We start from the raw sequence: 20,666 nt of genomic DNA on the forward strand, positions 1-20,666 counted from the left end.
CATATGTTACTCAGAGGGCCTGTGGGTATAGCTCCAGTGTGGCACCTGTGGGAGTGGAGCCTAACTCCTCTTCACATGCCTCTCCTGTCCCCTCTACAACTTGCCTCAGTTGTCTTGTTTGGCTGATCCTGGTTAATTGTATTTTCTGGCCCTAGGCTAACAGATTCATTTCTCACTCTTTCAGGAAAGAATCAATCAGCCTTTGGGAGATGACCTCAACTTTATTCAAAGGTCTCAAAGCAGGAATTTCAGGATGAGGTTGCTGGCCTGGGAGTACTTTTTGGTCAGGGTAGGCTTTGCCAGTGTCCCTCAGATCCGACCAGCTCCACCCGGATCATGGACATTGTTGATCTGGTTTCGAAACATGGGAAGAAGGGTCTTTAGGTATGTGATGGATAAACATCAAGCAAAAACAAACAAATCCATTGTCGTCGAGTTGATTCCGACTCATATCGACCCTGACATCAGCAGCAACCCCCAAAGCCTTACAGACATTTCTTACCAACAGAGATTGTAGGATTCAAATTGAAATGGATAAAAAATAGAGGTATTAATCATAATGAGTCAATCTAGACAGTACTAAGAGTGTTTTCAGGGCTCAATTTGTCACCAACTAGAAGAACAGGCAGTGTAATCACTGGTAGGCAGCTTATGCTCCAAGGACCCTCCTCACTCTCACCCCAAGCTAAGCTCAGGCTGTGGCTGTACTGTGGTTCTGAGTTAGTAGGGTTTTTCTTGTTCTTACAGGCTTAAATGTTTATGTCTGCAAAATGGTATTTTCTGCAGCTGCCACCATCTCCAGGGCTCACACCAAGTAGGACACAGGACGAGCGGAGTCAGGGCAGCAGGAGGAAAGCCTGTTTCCAAGCATCCAATGCCTGCTCTAGAGGGCAGGATTGTGGCAGGGCTGGCCCTCCTCCATCTCGGAGGGAGGGTGACTCCTGAAACCATCTCTGCAAGTTTAGCCTCTATGTTACATCAGTTTGAGCTTCACTGCACAAAAAAAAAAAAAATGACATTCCAACCATGGCAGCCATGTAGAATATACCCAACAGTCTTTAAAATTGACATTATTGGTCATTTTGGTTACTTTTTTTAAGTCATGAAAGTAAATCCCAGCCCATATGTTCAGGCCCTCAGAAAATGTACAAATGAGCCTAATAAAAATCTGAAAACAGAAACTGGTTCACCAACCCCCTTACATTGAAATTAATCATACGGATTTTAAGGGGAAACTTGGCATATCTGCTGGTTGGTAGATGCTTCTGATCTCTTAACTTCCAAACTAAAAAATCCTACACAGACCTATAGATAGTACAAGAACGGTGGTAGAGTTGATTTAAACTTTTACAGCCATACTTAGTTTTGGTCATCTTAGTGATTTTTATGCCAGCTGTTTTAAGTCCAGTTCATCGTTATAATAAAATGAACCAATAATACCAATGTATATAGTAATTTTCTTCAAAAAATTCAAAAACCTATGGAGTAATTAAAAAAATATTTTAGCTTTTGATCATTAGGTAACTTACTAAGTGTGGAAACAGTCCCCTCCCTAAAGAGGGAAATGTCTCTTTGGGTTCCCAATACAGCAGGGACCGGGTCGTTCCTTAGTTCTGTGACTTCCACAATAGGAGGTGAGGACAGGCTGCGGGCTGCTCTGTGCTTCCCTTTCTTCCCCAACAGCGTTTCTCAGGAGTGAGGGTCCTATGCATTTTGGTGCTAAGTGTTCATTGTGGCTCTGTGATTCTTATCACCAATTCCATGTGTGACTCCAGGGCCTTAATGAACTGGAAGCATCACAATATACTGGGAAAGGGGGCGTTTGAAGAATGCTGATTATTTCATAGCCCCTGGGTCTCAGCCTGGATACCTGGTGGCAGTGGTTAAGAGCCCAGGTGCCAACCAAAAGGTCAGCAGTTTGAATTTACCAGCCACTCTTTGGAAACCCTGTGGGGCAGTTGTACTCTGTCCTATAGGGTCAATATGAGTTGGAATCGAATCGATGGCGACGGGCTAGTTTATTTGTTTCTTGTAAGGCCTAGAGATTGCGATAATGATAGACTGATTTAAGACATTTTTCAATGTATGTTGGAAAGCTGGAAATGAGATACAATGATAATATAAATAGCTAACATTTATCAAGAGATAACTGTGTCAGACAATCTGCTGGATACTTAAAGTGGGATATTTCACTTAATCCTTCGAACAAACCAGTGAGATGAAGGCTCTGTTACTAACCTCAACATATAAGACAACAGAGGCTGAGACAGAGGAGGCAGCTTGCCCAAGGTCATGCAGTGAATACATTGTCTGTCCTAAGCAACCTCCCTTAGAGCCCCCCAATTCTTCAAGATTAACATTGGGACAACGTTCTTGAGTTGATATGGTACAGCATATGAAACTTGTAAGCATTCTCTTAAAAATGGACTTTTTGACTAAAATTCCTTTAACAAGATTAAAAAAAAAATTGCTATGGAAACTTTCAAACATATACAAATTGGAGAAATTATAGTGAACCCCTATGTACCCATCACACAAATTCAACAATTATCAACACATGGCTGGCTAACTCAGCTGCTAACCAAAAGGTTGGCAGTTCAAATCCACCAGCTGCTCCTTGGAAATCCTGTGGGACAGTTCTACTCTGACCTATAGAGTCACTATGTGTCAGAATCGACTCAACAGCAATGGGTTTGGTTTTTGGGCTTTTTTGTTACTGCCATAACAGATTACCACAAACACAGTGGCTTAACACAACACACATTTTATTCTCTTACCCTTCTCGAAATCAGAAGTCCAAAATCAGTTTCACTGGTCAGTGTGTTGTTGGGCTAGTTTCTTCTGGAGACTTTACAGGGGAGAATCCATTCCTTTTTTGAACCTCTAGTGGTCTGGTAGTGGCCACCTTATTCCTTGGCTGTGGTTCTTTCCTCCATCTTCAAAGTACATCACCCCAATCTCTGCTTCCATCATCACATCACCTCCCCAGCATTGTAATTACTTTGAGCCCACACAGATAATCCAAGATACTTTCTCAAGATCCTTAATTTAATCATATCTGCAGTCTCTTTTGCCATATAAAGTAATATTCACAGGCTCTAGGGATTAGAATGTAGGCATATGGTTGCTATTATTCAGCCTACCACACCCACCTTACTCCCAATTTGGAATATTTAGAAGCAAGTCTCAGACAGAGTATTTAATCCTTCAAATATGTCAGTGTAAATCTCCAAAAAGAGAATGACTTAAAACACACTTATCACACGTAAACATTAATAAGAATCATCAGATATATATAGTCAGTGTTCAGAATTTCCCCAGTTGCCTCAGGATTTTATCAAAGATATGCACCTTAGATCTCTTTTTAACTGTAGGTTGTTTAAGAAACCAGATTGTTTGTCCTACAGAATTTAGCTACCTGTATGCCTGTCACCATTAACATGTTTCTTTTCCCTCTGTATTTTCCGTAAACTGGTAGTTAGATCTAGAGACTTGATCCAATTTAAGTTTGATTTTTTTTTTAAAAAAACCCAGAATGCTTCACTGATAGTGTTGTGATTTTGTATTGCATCGCATAAGGAACGATAATGTCTTGTTATCTCTCTCCTGTGGCGTTAAGATTGATCATTGAGTTCAGGTGTTGGGAACTCAATTCATTTTGTGTAAAATTTCCAATCAGTTTTTACTTACATTGGTGACTATTGCCTATATCCATCATTCCATTGCATTAAAAAACCCACTGCTGTTGAGTCGATTCTGATTTATAGTGAGCCTGGTGGACAGACTAGAACTGCCCCATAAAGTTTCCAAGACTGTAATCTTTACGGAAGCAGACTGCCGCACCTTTCTCTCTCGTAGCAGATGGTAGGTTCAAACCACCAACCTTTAGATTACCAGAGAAGCACTTAACCACTGCACCACCAGGGCTCAAAATAGTTTCAGGGTTTCAAAATAGTAATATTCTAGTTCTATCATTTTGCCTTTATTCTTTAGCTAGAATTTTCTATATAAAAAAAAGAATTTTCCTTAGCATCTATTTGATTCTTCTGAGGTACAATTTATGGAAGACAGGTAGAATAAATACTTGATTCTTTCTCTTTATACACTAGTTCTCAGAAGAAAAATTGGTTTTCTAGCATTCTCCAAAGGTGAACAAAAAGCATGTGTGTGTGTGTGTGTGATTATGAACTCACGGATTTTGTTTTAATTAATAGACTTATTTTTAGAGCAGTTTTAGGCTAACAGAAAAATTGAGCAGAAAATACAGAGTTCTTATATACTATATACCTTCCTTCTCCCTGCACATGGTTTCCTCTATTGTTAACATCTTGCATTCATCTGGCACGTTTGTTATAATTGATGAACCTATATTGATACATAATTATTAACTAAAATTCAAAGTTTTCATTAGGATTTGTCTGTATGGTATAGTTCTATGGTTTTGACAAATGTTTAATGTCATGTATCCACCATTACAGTATCATACAGAATAATTTCACTGCCTGCCCTGTGTGCCACTTATTTATCCATCCCTTCCCTTTAACTCCTGGTGACCGCTGGTCTTTTTTTTACTGTCTCTATAGTTTTATCCTTAAAAAGAGACAGTAAAAAAGCAACCACTGATCTTTTTACTGTCTCTATAGTTTTGTTGCAGCCCTGGTAGCATAGCTTGGCTACAAACCAAAAGGTTGAAAGTTTGAATCTACCAGCTGCTCCTTGGAAAACCTATGGGGCAGTTCACTCTGTCCTGTAGGGTTGCTATGAGTTAGAATTTACTCAACAGCAATGGATTTGGTTTTTTGGCTTATAGTTTTGTCACCATGAGCTGGAATTGACTCCATGGCAACAGGGAATGAGTAGAGTTTTATCTGTCCCAGAATGCCATATAATTGGAATCATATGGTATGTAGGCTTTTTCAGACTGTCTTTTTTCACTTAGTAATACACGTTTAAGGTTCTTCCCGTGTCTTTTCATGACTTGATAGCTCATTCCTATTTCTTGCTGGATAATATTCCATTGCATAGATGTACCACAGTTTATTCACTTATTTACCTATTGAAGGACCTTTTGGTTGTTTCCATGTTTTGGCAATTATGAATAAAGCTACTATAAACATTTGTGTACAGGTTTTTGTGTGGACATAAATTTTCAACTCATTGAGGTAAATACCAAGGAGCCCAACTGCTGGATTGTAGAGTAAGACAATATTTAGCTTTGTAAGAAACTTTCAGACTGTCTTCCAGAGTGAGTGGCTTTATCATTTTGCATTCCCACCAACAATGAACAAGAGTTCCTGTTGCCCTGCATCCTGGCCAGCATTGGATGTTGTTGGTAGTTTTTACTGTAACCGTTCTAATAGGTAGGTAGAGGTATCCCTTGTTTTAATTTATAATTCCCTAATGGCATGACATCAATCATCTTTTCACATGCTTATATGCCATCTGTATATCTTTTGCCCTTTTTCAATTATGTTGTTGGTTTTCTCTTTGCTGAGTTTTAAGAGTTCTTTGGATATTTTGGATATATAAGTCCTTTATCAAATATATGTTTGTATGTATTTTCTCTCAGTCTGTGACTCATCTTTTCATTCTCTTAATAACAGCTTTTGCAGAGCCAAAGTTTTTAATTTTAATGAAGTCCAACTTATGAATTTATTATTTCATAGATTGTGATTTTGACATTTATTTAAAAACTCATCACCCAACCCAGAGTCACCCTGATTTTCTTCTATGCCATCTTTCAGAAGTTTTATAGTTTTGCATTTTACATTCAGGCCTTTGATCCATTTTGGGTTAATTTTTATAAAGGGCGTAAGATTTGTGTCTAGATTCAGTTTTTTTTACATGTGGATGTCTGGTTGTTCTAGCAGCATTTGTTGAAAACACTGTCCTTTCTCCATTGAATTGCCTTTGCTCTTTTGTCAAAGGTTAGTTGAATATATTTGTATGGGTCTATTTCTGGGCTCTCTATTCTGTTCTTTTGACCTGTATTAGGCTGGGTTCTCCAGAGAAGCAAAACCAGTAAAGCGTATAAGTATCCATATAAAGAGATTTATATCAAGAAAATGGCTCACGTGGTTGTAGAGGCTGGAATGTCCCAAGTCTGTGGGTCAGGATAGAGAATTCTCCTGATTCATGTAGCCTCAGGGGCTATTGAACTAAAAATCAACAAGTCAAAGAGCAGGGCTCTTGCTCACAGACTGCGAAGATCAATGAATCCCAAGATTGGCAGGCAAGACTGCAGGTAAACTGCTAGCTCAAGTCCCAAGAACCAGAGGTCTACAGGAAACAGCTGCAGGATCCAGAGAGAGCAAAAGCCCATGAACCTCGTCAGAATGTCCACTTACATTTGATGCAGTCCACATGCCCAAAGAAACTCCGTTTCAACTGATTGTTTTCTCACAACAGATCCCATCATGGAGGTGATCACATTATATCAGATCTCATCATGGAAGTGATCGCATCATATGACTGCCAAACCACTGAGAATCATGGCCCAGCCAAGTTGACACACATGCTTTACCATCACATGACCTATTTGCCTATTCGTTCACTAACATCACACTCTTTGAAGATTGTAGCTTTACAGTAAGTCTTGAAGTCGAGTAGTGTCAGTCCTCTGACAATTCTTCTTCAGTATTGTGTTGACTATCCTGGGTCTTTTGCCTTTCCATATAAACTTTAGAATAAGTTTATAGATACCCACAAAATAAAACTGCTGGGATTTTGTTTGGGATTATGATGAATCAGTAGATCAAGTTGGGAAAAGCTGGTATCTTGACAATATTGAGTCTTTCTATCCACGAAAATGAAGTATATCTTAGTTTATTTAGATCTTTGATTTTTTTAATCAGACCTTTGTCATTTTCCTCTTTATAGATTGTGTACTTATTTTGTTAGATTTATAATGAAATATTTTATTTAATTTTTTGGTGTTAAAGTAAATGGTGTAGTTTTAATTACAAGTTCCAATTGTTCATCATTGGTATATAGGAAAGCAGTTGACTTTTGCATCTTGATATAACTATATGCAACTTTGATATAATTGCTTATTAGTTCCAGGAAACAAAGACAGTGTAGTTTTGTATACCTTTTATCTGTATACCTTTTATTTCTTGTCTTATTGCACTAGCTAGGACTTCCAGTATAATATTGAATAGGAGTAGTAAGAGGGGGCATTCTTACCTTGTTCCTGATCTCAGGTGGAAAGCTTCTAGTTTCTTAACATTAAGTATGTTGTGAGCTATAATTTTTGTGTAGATGTTCTTTATCAAGTTGAGGAAGTTCCTCTTTATTTTTAGTTTGCTAAGAGTTTTTATCATGAATGGATATTGAATTTTTTTTTTTTTTTTAGTGTTTTTGTTTTTGGTGAAAGTTTAAATAGCAAATTAGATTTCATTTAACCGTTTCTATACATTTTTTTTTTTTACAGTGACATTGATTACATTATCTACATTGTGTCAAAATACTCATTGATTCCATTCTGGTTGTTCTGTTTCCATTAATACAGCTTCTCTTCCTCCCTGTCCCCAGCCTTCTTGTCTTTGCTTTAGGGTCAATTTTGACAATTTGTTCTCACATAGCTGATTTTTTTTTTTTTTAAGAAGTACAGTACTCACAGGTGATATTATTTATGAGCCAGTATGAAATACAGATACCCATTAAACAAACTTAAGACTTCTTCGATTACCACATTTCTTGCCTTTGAAATAATAAGGCTGCTGTTTTTATGTTATTCAGCTGAAAGGTGACCTCTGGGAGTGGTTTCAGTTCAAAGTTTAAAGGGTATCTCAGAATGAGAGTCTTGGGTGTTCCTCTAGTCTCTACAGGTCAAGTAAGTCTGGTCTTTTTTAAGAATTTGAGTTTTGGTTTACAATTTTTTCCCATTCTATCCGGGACTGTCTATTGTGTCCCTGGTCAGCATGGCCGGTAGCGATATCTAGGCACCATCTAGTTCTTCTGGTCTCAGGATAGATGAAACTGTGGTTCGTGTAGGCAATTAGTCCTATAGACTAGTTTCTTCTTTGAGTTTTTGGTTTCCTTCTTTCTCTTTTGCTCCAGACAAGTAGAGACCAATAGTTGTATCTTAAATGGCTGCTCACAAGCTTTTAAGACCCCAGATGCTACTTACCAAATTAGGATGTAGAACATAAACTTTATGGACTATGTTGTGCCAATTGACCATATTGTCCCACAAGACTCTGCTCCCAAGTCTTTAAACCCAGTAAACCAATCCTGCAAAGTGTTTTGTTACATCTGGAAAGTATTTGTGACTGTGCCCCCTATATGCTTTATTATATACGTGTGTGTGTATATATATATGCAGCACACACAAATGTGTATATGCATATGCCTACAGATACACCTATACATGCACATGAAATATATACACATATATTTCCTATACACATATGCACACATATCTACCTAGGTAACCACTCACATATTTCTTGATTGTTACTGCTGTTGTTGCAGAATTCTGTATGTTACAGCACTTACCAAAAGCATCCGTTATTCTTGTGTACTTCTTAGTGTCATCATTAACCTTGGTCAAGTTGTGTACACTTCACCTGCATTCAGTATTGCCTTTCCCGTCACCAAATATAACAAGTGTCTACTGTCTAGAGACTGATTTCCTTTCTCTCCCTCTCCCATATCTGATAACCACCAAAGAACATTGATTTCTGTATATATACTTATTTTTGTCTTTTTATAATAGTGGGATCATACAATATTTGTCCTTTTGTGCTTGACCTATTTCATTCAGCATTCTGACCTCCAGATTCATCCATGTTATGTTTCATGAATTTAGAGACTATCTCAAGAATAGATTTGATGCATTGAACACTAGTGACTGAAGACCAGACGAGTTGTGGAATGACATCAAGGACATCATTCATGAAGAAAGCAAGAGGTCACTGAAAAGACAGGAAAGAAAGAAAAGACCAAGATGGATGTCACAGGGGACTCTGAAACTTGCTCTTGAGCATCAAGCAGCTAAAGCAAAAGGAAGAATTGATGAAGTAAAAGAACTGAATAGAAGATTTCAAAGGGCCTCTCGAGAAGACAAAGTAAAGTATTATAATGACATGTGCAAAGAGCTGGAGATGGAAAACCAAAAGGGAAGAACACGCTCAGCATTTCTCAAGCTGAAAGAACTGAAGAAATAATTCAAGCCTGGAGTTGCAATAGTGAAGGATTCCATGAGGAAAATATTAAACAACACAGGAAGCATCAAAAGAAAATGGAAGGAATACGCAGAGTCATTATACCAAAAAGAATTAGTCGATATTCAACCATTTCAAGAGGTGGTGTATGATCAGGAACTGATGGTACTGAAGGAAGAAGTCCCAGCTGCTCTGAAGGCATTGGCGAAAAACAAGGCTCCAGGAATTGATGGAATATCAATTGAGATGTTTCAACAAATAGATGCAACATTGGAGGTGCTCACTCATCTATGCCAAGAAATATGGAAGACAGCTTCCTGGCCAACTGGACTGGAAGAGATCCATATTTATGCCTATTCCCAAGAAAGGTGATCCAACCGAATGTGGAAATTATAGAACAATATCATTAATATCACAGGCAAGCAAAATTTTGCTGAAGATCATTCAAAAACGGCTGCAGCAGTATATCGACAGGGAACTGCCAGAAATTCAGGCCGGTTTCAGAAGAGAACATAGAACCAGGGATATCATTGCTGATGTCAGATGGATCCTGGCTGAAAGCAGAGAGTACCAGAAGGATGTTTAAAAAAACAACACAAGTTGTGAAGGATGTTTACCTGTGTTTTATTGACTATGCAAAGGCATTCGACTGTGTGGATCATAACAAACTATGGCTAACACTGCGAAGAATGGGAGTTCCAAAACACTTAATTGTGCTCATGAGGAACCTTTACATAGATCAAGAGGCAGTTGCTCGGACAGGACAAGGGGATACTGATAGGTTTAAAGTCAGGAAAGGTATGCGTCAGGGTTGTATTCTTTCACCATACTTGTTTAATCTGTATGCTGAACAAATAATCCGAGAAGCTGGACTATATGAAGAAGAACGGGGCATCAGGATTGGAGGAAGGCTCATTAACATCCTGCGTTATGCAGATGACACAGTCTTGCTTGCTGAAAGTGAAGAGGACTTGAAGCACTTACTAATAAAGATCAAAGATCACAGCCTTCAGTATGGATTACACCTTAACATAAAGAAAACAAAAATCCTCACAACTGGACCAATGAGGAACATCATGGTAAACGGAGAAATGATTGAAGTTGTCAAGGATTTCATTTTACTTGGATCCACAATCAACAGCCATGAAAGCAGCAGTCAAGAAATCAAAAGACTCATTGCATTGGGTAAATCTGCTGCAAAGGACCTCTTCAAAGTGTTGAAGAGCAAAGATGTCACCCTGAAGACTAAGGTGTGCCTGACCCAAGCCATGGCATTTTCAATCACATCATATGCGTGTGAAAGCTGGACAATGACTAAGGAAGACCGAAGAAGAGTTGACGCCTTTGAATTGTGGTGTTGGTGAAGAATATTGAATATACCATGGACTGCCGAAAGAACGAACAAATCTGTCTTGGAAGAAGTGCAGCCAGAATGCTCCTTAGAGGCAAGGATGGCGAGACTGCATCTTACATACTTTGGACATGTTGTCAGGAGGGATCAGTCCCTGGAGAAGGACATCATGCTTGACAGAGTACAGGGTCAGCAGAAAAGAGGAAGACCATCAGGGAGGTGGATTGACACAGTGGCTGCAACAATGAGCTCAAGCATAACAACGACTGTAAGGATGGCGCAGGGCCAGGCAGTGCTTTGTTCTGTTGTGCATGGGGTCACTATGAGTTGAAACCAACTGGACGGCACCTAACAACAGCAACAACATGTTTCATGAACTCGTTATTATTCTTTATACCTGCATAATATTCCATTGTATGTACATACCATATTGTGTTTATCCACTCATTTGTTGGTGGGCACTTAGGTTATTTCCATCTTTTTGCTATCGTGAATAATGCTGCAATGAACGTAGGTATGCATATGTGTATTTGTGTCACTGCTGTTAGATCTCTAGGGTTCATACATAGGAGTGGGACTGCTGGATCATAACGTATTTCTATTTCTAGCTTTTTGAAGACGCATCGTGCCATTTTCCATAGTGGTTGTATCATTTTACAGTTCAATCAGTAGTGGATAAGGGTTCCAGTCTCCCCACAACCTTACCAGCATTTGTTCTTTCTGTTTTTTTGATCAGTGCCATTTTTACAGGAGTGAGATGGTATCTCATTGTAGTTTTGATTTTCATCTCTCTTTAATGTCTATTGATCACAAGCATCATTTCATGCGTTTGTTGACCACTCGAATGTCTTCTTTAATGAAGTGTCTGTTTATGTCCTCTGCCCATTTTTTTAATTGGACTGTTTGTCTTTTGTTGTTGAGTTGTTGACATTTTCTATATATTTTAAAGATTAGACCCTTATCAGATATGTCGTTCCCAAAGATTTTTTTCACAGTCTGTAGGTTCTCTTTTTACTCTTTTGATAAAGTCTTTTGATGAGCTTAAGTATTTAATTTTTAGGTGATCTCAGTTACCTTTCGCTCTTGCATTTGTAGCTGTGTTTGGTAATCTATTTCTGAAAAAAATTAGTTCCCGTAGTTTTGCTCCTATATTATCTTCCAGGAGCTTTATAGTTTTAGTTTTAACATTTAGGTCTTTGATCCATTTTGAGTTACTTTTTGTGTATGGTGTGAGGTGTGGATCCTGTTTCATCTTTCTGAAAATGGATATCCAGTTTTGCTAGCACCATTTGTTAAAGAGACTGTTTCTCCCCCATTGAATGGACTTTGACTCCTTGTCTAAAATGAGCTGTCCATAGATGGATGGATTTACTTCTAAGTTCTCAATTCCATCCCATTAATCTATGTGTCTGTCATTGAGTCAGTACCAGGCTGTTTTGAATACTGTGGCTGTATAGTGTTTTTTGAGATCAGGAAGTGTGAGGCCTTCTACTTTATTCTTCATCAATATTGCTTAGGCTATTTGGGGCCTCTTTCCTTTACATATAAAGTAGGTGATTTGTCTTTCCATTTCAGCGAAGAATGTTGTTAGAATTTGGGTTGAGATTGCATTAGATCTATAGATCGCTTTGGGTAGTATTGGTATTTTCACAATGTTAAGTCTTCTAATCCATGAGCATGAAATGCTTTTCCTAAACACAACTATTGGTATCAATAGCTTTCTTGTGGAATCATTGGTATTTTCTATGTATAGGATCATGTCATCTACGAATAGAAAGAGTGTTACTTCTTCCTTTCCAATTTGAACACCTTTATTTCCATTTCTTGCCTTATTGCTTTGGCTAGGACTTCTGGTACAATATTGAGTAAAAGTGATGATAGTGGCCATCCTTGTCTCATTCCCTTTCTCTAGAGGAATGTTTTCAGTCTTTCTCCATTGAGAATAATGTTGGCTGTTGGTATTACATCCAAAAAACCCAACCCTTTTGCTATTGAGTTGATTCCGACTCATAGCAACCTTATTGGACAGAGTAGAGCTGCTCCATAGGGTTTCCAAGGAGCGGCTGGTGTATTCCAACTGCTGACCTTTTGGTTAGCAGAGGAGCTGTTAACCACTGCGCTACCAGGGCTCCTGGTTTTGCATATATACCTTTAGTTATGTTGAGAAATTTCCCTTTTACTCCTATGTTGCTGAAAGTTCTAATCAGGCAAGGATGTTGTATTTTATCAAATGCCTTTTCTGCATCAATTGAGATAATCATTCTTTTTCCTTTTTTTTTTTTTTAATGTGGTGAATTACATTGAGTAATTTTCTAATGTTGAACTACCCTTGCATTCCTGTTACCAATCCCACCTGATCATGATATATGGATTTTTTTTTTTTTTCACTCTGTTGAATTTTGTTGAGAATTTCCGTGTCTATATTCATGAAGGATGTTGATGTGTAATATTCTTTTTTGTATGTGTGAAGCCTTTACCTGGCTTTGGTATTAGGGTGGTGCTGGCTTCGTAGAATGAGTTGGGTAGTATTTTGGAAGAATTCGAGTAAAATTGGTTTCAACTCTTCTCTGAATATTTGGTAAAATTCCCCAGTGAAGTCATCTAGGTCAACCTTTTTTTGTTGGGAGTTTTTTGATGACATCATCAATCTCGTCTTTTGTTATGGGTCTATTTAGATTCTCTACCTCTAGCTGAGTTAGTTTAAGTAGGTAGTGTGCTTCTAGAAATTTGTCCATTTCTTCTAGGTTTTCAAATTTGTTGGAGTATACTTTTTCATAGTGTTCTTTTATGATCCTCTTTTTCTCAGTGAATCTGTTGTAATATCTTCAGTTTCATTTCTTATTTTGATTATTTGCATCTTCTCATTTTTTTTCTTCACCAAATTGACCAGTGGTCTGTCTATTTTTTCTATTTTATTGATCCTTTCAAAGAACCAACTTTTAGTCTTCTTAATTCTTACTATTTATATCTGCTCTAATTTTTAGTATTTTCCTTCTTCTGGTAGATTTGGTCTTCTTTTGCTCTTCTTTTTCTATTTGGTCAAGATGCCAGGTTAAGTTATTGATTTTGAACCTTTCTTCTTTTTTAATGTGTGCATTTGCTATATATTTCCCTCTGAGCACTGCTTTTGCTTTGTCCCAAAGGTTTTGGTATATTGTATATATATGATATGTTGTGTATATATGGTATGTTGTGTATATATGGTATGTTGTGTATGTATGGTATGTTGTGTATACATGATATGTTGTGTATATATGGTATGTCGATATATATATATATATCTATATGGAGCCCTGGTGGTGAAGTGGTTAAGAGTTTAGCTGTTAACCACAAGGTCAGCAGTGTATATTATATATCTTTATGTTGTTGTTGTTGTGTGCCTTAAAGTTGATTCCAACTCATAGCGACCCTACAGAACAAAGTAGAACTGTCTTGTAGGGTTTCCTAGGCTGAAGTCTTCATGGGAGCATATTGCCAGGTTTTTTCACCCATGGAGCAATTGGCGGGTTCGAGCCACAGACCTTTTTGTTAGCAGCCAAGTGCTTAACCAGTACACCACCAGGATTCCTTCTATATATATATGTATACATATGTGTGCACACATGTATATACATACACAAATATATATGGATATATAGTTTATACGTAGTTTCAGAAAATAATATAATAATATAGTTTCAAAATAATAATACTGATATTATTAATGTAATAACTAAAAACAACTTAAGACATCTTTGCAGTTATTTTTGTTCTTAGGATATATTTCACTAGGGCTGTACAGTTACATTACAGAGTGTTAAAGTCACTTTAATTAATTCCCCCTTGGTGTAGTTAAATTACCAACTCAGTGTGTACTTAGCTAAATGCACAGTTAAGCTTGTTTATTTTACATTGTTTCTATATTTAGTGATTGTTTTTTAAAAACACATAACACAAACTTTATGGCTTAAAATCAAATGTACAAAATGAGGTATATTCAGAGAAATACCACTTTTATGCCCTATCTCCATCCCCTGTTCCTGCCTTCTCCCTACAGGAAACCATTTTTACTGAGTTTTTATCTTTTCATTGCTTTTTGATAATTTAGCCATATGTATTCATAATGTCCTCTTAGATGAAAGGCACTGCATTATACACACTGTTCTGCACCCAGCAACATGACTTTCGAAGGTGAAACGTCCTAGGTGTAGGAAATAGAATCCATCATACCATTACTCACCTTCTTATCTTAGACCTGTTAATCTATTCAATCAAAATGGGGTCTAGTCCTAAAGAACCAGGAGCCATAATCCTCTTTCGATTTAGATTTTAGATCTATTTTTGTGACCCATTCTCTGCTGATATTCATGCTTTCCTCCTCATACTTACAGCATACCACCTCGGTATCTGTAAGGACTAACAATAAAAAAACAATAGTTGTAATAAATTATATGTGCTGATTTAGGGAATACTGGCCTTTTTTTTTTTTTCTCCAACCTGATGATTTGCCTAAAAATATTTTTATGTTAATACATGATAATTGTAACCATGGTTTAAATAGTAATTAATAGTCCATCAAGTGCATGTACCATTGAAGGACATTTGATTGGTTTCTGATTTCGTTATGCATCAGTTAAAAAAATTAATTTATCTTTGATCAAACCTTTTCAGCCTTGAAGCTTTAAACCAATTGGGACTGATGCCATTCAAATAAGTAGCATGTGTGTTCTTACTTTGATCTGGTCCCTTTTTCCAGTGCTGGACTTGGGAGGAAATATATAGATGTTCCCAAGGAAAATCTTTTTCTTAACAATTTACAGAGAAGGAAAATGTGCAAAGTACAAGGGGTAAGGACAGGCAAGGAGGAAATCCTTTAAAAAATCAAAAACCGTTGTGAAAAATCTTCATTGCTAATTCTTTTTCTAAACAAAGTGTACCATACCAGCTGCACGTGAAATGTGTTATACCAGAGTTAATATAAGAATAAGGAAAAAGACCGATTTCAGCCAAATGGTGGAGTGTTTTAGAGAACACTAGTGGAATAGAATCTCAGATAACCACAAGGCAGGTTCCGGGTCCTAGCACTTATACTGATCCTCAGTAGGAAGCTTGTCATTATTTTATCAGTAATTATCTACATGCTCAGCACTGTACCTGAAACCACAGAAAACTATGGAGTTTACACATTTCTTTGGGTAAGATGAGGAGAAGACAACACACATTTATAAAAAAGACTTCCAGATGTTTTCTGGACTCAAGGAGTTGAGAGACGGAGCCCATCCGTGAGCCTGTGGTTGCCAAGGAAAGCTTTGAGGGGTGAGAAATTTGAGCTGCCTCCTTCCAGAATACCAGGAATGACATAGCTTGTTCATGGGGAGAACCAGAAAGGATTATTGTGGCATGATGGGCAGTACAGATTTTTAGGTAGCACAGGACCAGTTTGTTGTTAGTTGTCATCAAGTTGGCTCTGATTCATGGTGACCTTATGGATAAAAGAACAAAATGTTGTCCAGTCCTATGCCATCTTCTTGATTATTGGTGTGTTTGAGTCCATTGTTGTGGCTATTGTGTGAATCCATCTCACTGAGAGTTTCCTTTGTTTTCACTTAGCCTCCACTTTACCAAACATGATGTTCTTTTCTAGAGATTGATCTTTCCTGATGGAGCCCTGGCAATATTTCCTGATGATGTGTCCAGAGTGTCGAAGAGTATGAACACATCCTCCTTTAACATAAAAACAAAGAGGTTCATTGGAGGCTTGAGGCAATTTGAACTGGGGAGAACGCTCTATCTCATAGGAAGAAATCAAGTGCTCTGAGATGGTGAAATTACAGAGACATATTTATGGGGTAAAATCAGGAACTAAAGATATAATTTTCTGATGGGAAGTTACAAGATTAGGGAAGTAAAAAGGTGAGATGGCTTGAAGCAGAGGCCTTACGGTGATTGGTTGGAAACATGTATGTGGACTATTTGGATTGGTTAGTTTCCTAAATTACAGAAATATGGGACTAAGGGAGGGTTTACAGGGTGATCACAAGGTAATTGTAAGACATATACTGGGTAAAACATTTCCTGAGGGTTGCTACCTTGTTTTGGGTAAAACATTTCCTGAGGGCTGCTGAGAGGATTTCTGATAAGGGTCTTGTGTCAAAACCCTCCCTCAGGAAAATTCTTTCCATATCTTTAGTTTAACCACAGAGAAAAACATCTGTCTAAAAGTTAATGGTCACTAGGGAGTAAACAGAAGTATCTAAGATGAAGTTGAGACTCAGACCCAGGTCAGCCATTTTAGTAATGTCAGGTGCCTAAATTTTGGAGCTCTCACACAAAAGTAAGTAAGTTGAAGTCTTGCTTCTAAGGAACATTCTGGTTGTATTTCTTCTAAGACTGATTTATGTGTTCTTTTGGCAGTTCATGGTATATTCAGTATTCTTCACATATGCCACAGTTTGAACTCATCAATTCTTCTGTCTTCTTTTCTCATTATCCAACTTTTGCATGTATATGAGGTGGTTGAAAAGACCGCAGCTTGATCAGATGCACCTTAGTCATCAATGTGACGTTGTTGCTTTTTGAAATGTTCAAGATGTCTTTTGCAGCAGATTTCTCCAATGCAATACTTCATTTGATTTCTTGACTTCTGCTTCCATAGACATTGATTGTTGATCCTAGTAGAAGGAATCAGGAGGTCCTTAAGAGGTAGAGGAAACCCTGGTAGTGGATAAGAGTTATGGCTGCCAACCAAAAGGTCAGCAGTTTGAATCCATCAGGCGCTCCTTGAAAACCCTATGGGGCAGTTCTACTCTGTCTTATAGGGCTGCTATGGGTCAAAATCCACTCAATGGCAACGGGTTAGGTTTTTTTGTTTAAGAGGTAGACAAATAAGTTTAGGTCTGATAAAACAAGTAATTGTTCTGAAAGGGGAAGTAAGGGAAGAGTTTGATAAAAAGTAATATTTTAGGATTGGCCGGCAACACTAGTCACAGCAGATTAAAAAGGTGGTGGGCTCTCTGGAGTTAGAGAGGCCAATAAGGAGGCTATTAAAATAATAAAGACATAATACCATGGAGACCTGTCCAGAATGATACTATTGGAGAAGAGGGGGGAGATGTAAGGACAAATTTAAAGCAAAAATCTTTGGGTCTTAGTGACTGATGAACTGTGGAAAGTAATAGAGGTGTGTTTCCTCGATTTTGAGTATCAGTAACTGGGAGAACGGTTGATATGAATTAGATTGTGTTCTCCAAAATACATGTTGAATTCCTGGCCCTTTTATCTATGGGTGTGATCCTGTTTGAAAACAGGGTTTTGTTTATTATGTTAATTAGATCATACTGAAGTGGGATGGGTTCTAAATCTAATCATTTCTGAGTTATAAAAAGAGCACATTAGACAGAGACGAGAACACATAGGTTGGGCAGTTGGGTACAGATACCATGTGAGGATTGTCTAGAAGTTAAGGAACCAAGCAATGCCCTTGACTACTTACAAGGAAGGAAATAACACAGCTGAGATACTGGTTTAGATTTTTAGCCTTCAGAACTGTGGGAAAATAAATGTTTGTTCTTTAAAGACACCCACTTGTGGTATTTCTCTTATGGCAGCACTAGGAAAATAAGACAATGGGTAATGAAAATAAATGATTAAATTTATTTAGTCAGGAATGGGAACTGGCTTACAGTGTGAAGGGGGAATAAGATGAGGAGTTCCTTCCTTCTTTTCTCCCCTCCTTCCTTCCTTCTTACCCTCTCTTTTTCCCTCTTTCCTTTCCCCTTCCTTCCATCTTCCCTCCCTCCTCATGCCCTTCCTTTCTTTGCTCTTACCTACTTTTTACAGCTATTTATCAAGTGCTTTCATAGCTTTTTTTTTTTTTCATAGCTGATGGTGGCGTAGTGGTTAAGTGCCACGGCTACTAACCAAAGGGTTGGCAGTTTGAATCTGCCAGGTGCTCCTTGGAAACTCTGTGGGGCAGTTCTACTCTGTCCTACAGGGTCGCTATGAGTCAGAATTGACTTGATGGCAGTGGGTCTGGGTGGGTTCATAGCTGACAACTATTTATACCTTGGAGCTATACCAGTAAACAAGAGAGACATAGTCTCTGCTGTCATGAAACTTACATTTAATTGGGGGGTGGGGAGAGGGGCAACTAGAAGAACAGGATAATTCAGATACTGATAAGTGCTATGAAGGAAATAGAACAGGGTCATGTGTTAGAGAGTGACTGAGGTTGTAGGGCCTGGCAGGGCTACTTTAGATTAGAGATTTGGAAAGTGACCCAGAGGAAGTACCCAGAGAGCAGCCATGTGAAGATCAGGGCAAAAGGAGCAGAAAAAATAAATACCCTAAGACAAGAATAGACTTGGAATGTGTGAGGAACAAAAAGACGACTGATGTTGCTGGAGGGTAATATTAAGGGCATGAAGATAAGGTTGGAGAGTGTTTTAGCCAAGGTCCAATCAGAAGGCCAAAGCCATGCAGAAATTTGAATAGGAAAGTATAATATAAAAAATTATTAATTGTGACAGGAGATCAGAATAATGAGAGATTGCCTAGTAATAAGTAAATAGAACTGTAAAGAATATAGGAGTAGCAGATATTAGGGGCAGCCACTACCCCTAAGGCTGAGCTAGAGCACTCACAGAATAACCCCCTCCTTGGGGCTAAAAACCAGACTTTGTTAGAGAGGCATCAAAATCAGTGGCCAAGATGTTGCTGTGGTGCCACATCGGTGTAATTTGCTGGAAATCCTCTCTGGAACTTTCTGGAAATCTGCCCTCAGGGTACCAAGGAAACTGTTTACAAGGAGTTGTCTCACCAGAGGCACTCAGCTAAAAATCTGTTTGAGAAGGTGCCTGGGGGAAACTGTTGGTTTAGGGGAGCTACTGGCCTCCAGGCCCTGGAGAAGCTGCCAAAAAAACAGGAGCCTGGTGCTGGGGAAGCTATCACACTGCAGGAGTTGGCAGCTGGGGAAACCAGACATGCTGCAGGAGCTGGGTGCTGGAGGGGCCTGTACACTGTGGGAGCTGGGTGCTGAAGAACCCATCCCACTTCATGAACCTCTGAGGAAGCACACTGGAGCCAGGAAGGAAAATACTCTCCATCTGTAATATCTCTCCAGTGCCCTCTTCTGACAAAATCTAACATTGTGTCAGTTGGCAAAGGAAAAAGTCTTTAAAGGGCCCATCTATATTTTCGCTCAGCAGGCAATGAAAGGTCATTTGGAGCTAAAAGGCAATACATTGATAAGTGGCACAAAGAGGAATTCAGGAGCACAATCCTGGAGGTCTTTGTCATGGTGGTAATGATGATGGTGATAATGGAAGTACTGATAGTTGTATCTGCTAAGTACAGGTGCTGTTCTTAGTGCTTTGTATATTTCAACTTCATTTAGTCTTCACACTCCAATGACGTAGATAATACCATTATTCCCATTTTAAAGATGAAGAAGATGAGGCGCAGAGAGGGTAAATCACCTGCCCATAATCACATGTTAGTCAAGGGTAGAGACAGGATTCAAACTTGGGCAGTATGACTCCAGATCTGCCTCCCAGGCTGTATCAAGTCATTACTGATTTTTGAACAGACAAATAAACATAGCTGGAAAGAAAAATACTTAAAAGAACTTTGCAATAGACCCTTTTGTGATTAAACCAGTCATGTCTATTTTATAAATTCAGAAATTTTAATTACTTTAAAATAGGGTACAGGCAAACAGATGAAGTTTTGCAAAGGAAGAGGGAGAAATTGGATAATCAAAGTAAAATACTAGAAAATAATATTTTATGAATGTTTAATTGGCTTTGGGTTCATTTAGCTTGACAGAGAAAGGGGGAAAGGTCAAAATTATTGTTATGAGTGTGAAGAGATGTCATTCAGAAGATCCTGATAAATTATCTTGCATTACTAATGGGTGGGTGGGTGGGGGGAGACAAAACAAAACACACAACCAGTAAATGGGCTCAGTAAATTCTATACTGAGCTTTTGTTTTGCATCAGATACTATGCTGGGTACCACTGATGAAAAGATGGCTAAGGCACCTGGCCTTCCCTCAAGGACATCGCTGACTTGTGCCTGAGAGATAGCTTCTTTTTTCATGTATTTACGATGAGCGACAAAACCTGTATTACAGAAATATATAAAGAGGTATGGGAGTGAAAAATGAAGC

The 20,666-nt window shown here is 38.3% G+C and overlaps 1 protein-coding gene across 10 annotated transcripts in view; it reads left to right on the forward strand.

Annotated features, from left to right (window-relative positions):
• Nucleotides 1-20,666, forward strand: part of DISC1 (DISC1 scaffold protein) — a 419,870-nt gene that overhangs the window by 341,569 nt on the left and 57,635 nt on the right. The window contains exon 11 of one of the 10 annotated variants that reach the window (XM_064276666.1): nucleotides 6,409-20,350. The exons of 8 other annotated variants lie outside the window; for them this stretch is intronic. In XM_064276666.1, coding sequence (XP_064132736.1) covers nucleotides 6,409-6,592 — 184 coding nt within the window. In that variant the 3' untranslated portion in view covers nucleotides 6,593-20,350. One more of the 10 variants, XM_064276667.1, reaches the window with a different exon arrangement.

Source organism: Loxodonta africana, chromosome 25 (genome assembly GCF_030014295.1).
Source record: "Loxodonta africana isolate mLoxAfr1 chromosome 25, mLoxAfr1.hap2, whole genome shotgun sequence".
In the NCBI taxonomy this organism is placed as follows: domain Eukaryota; kingdom Metazoa; phylum Chordata; class Mammalia; order Proboscidea; family Elephantidae; genus Loxodonta; species Loxodonta africana.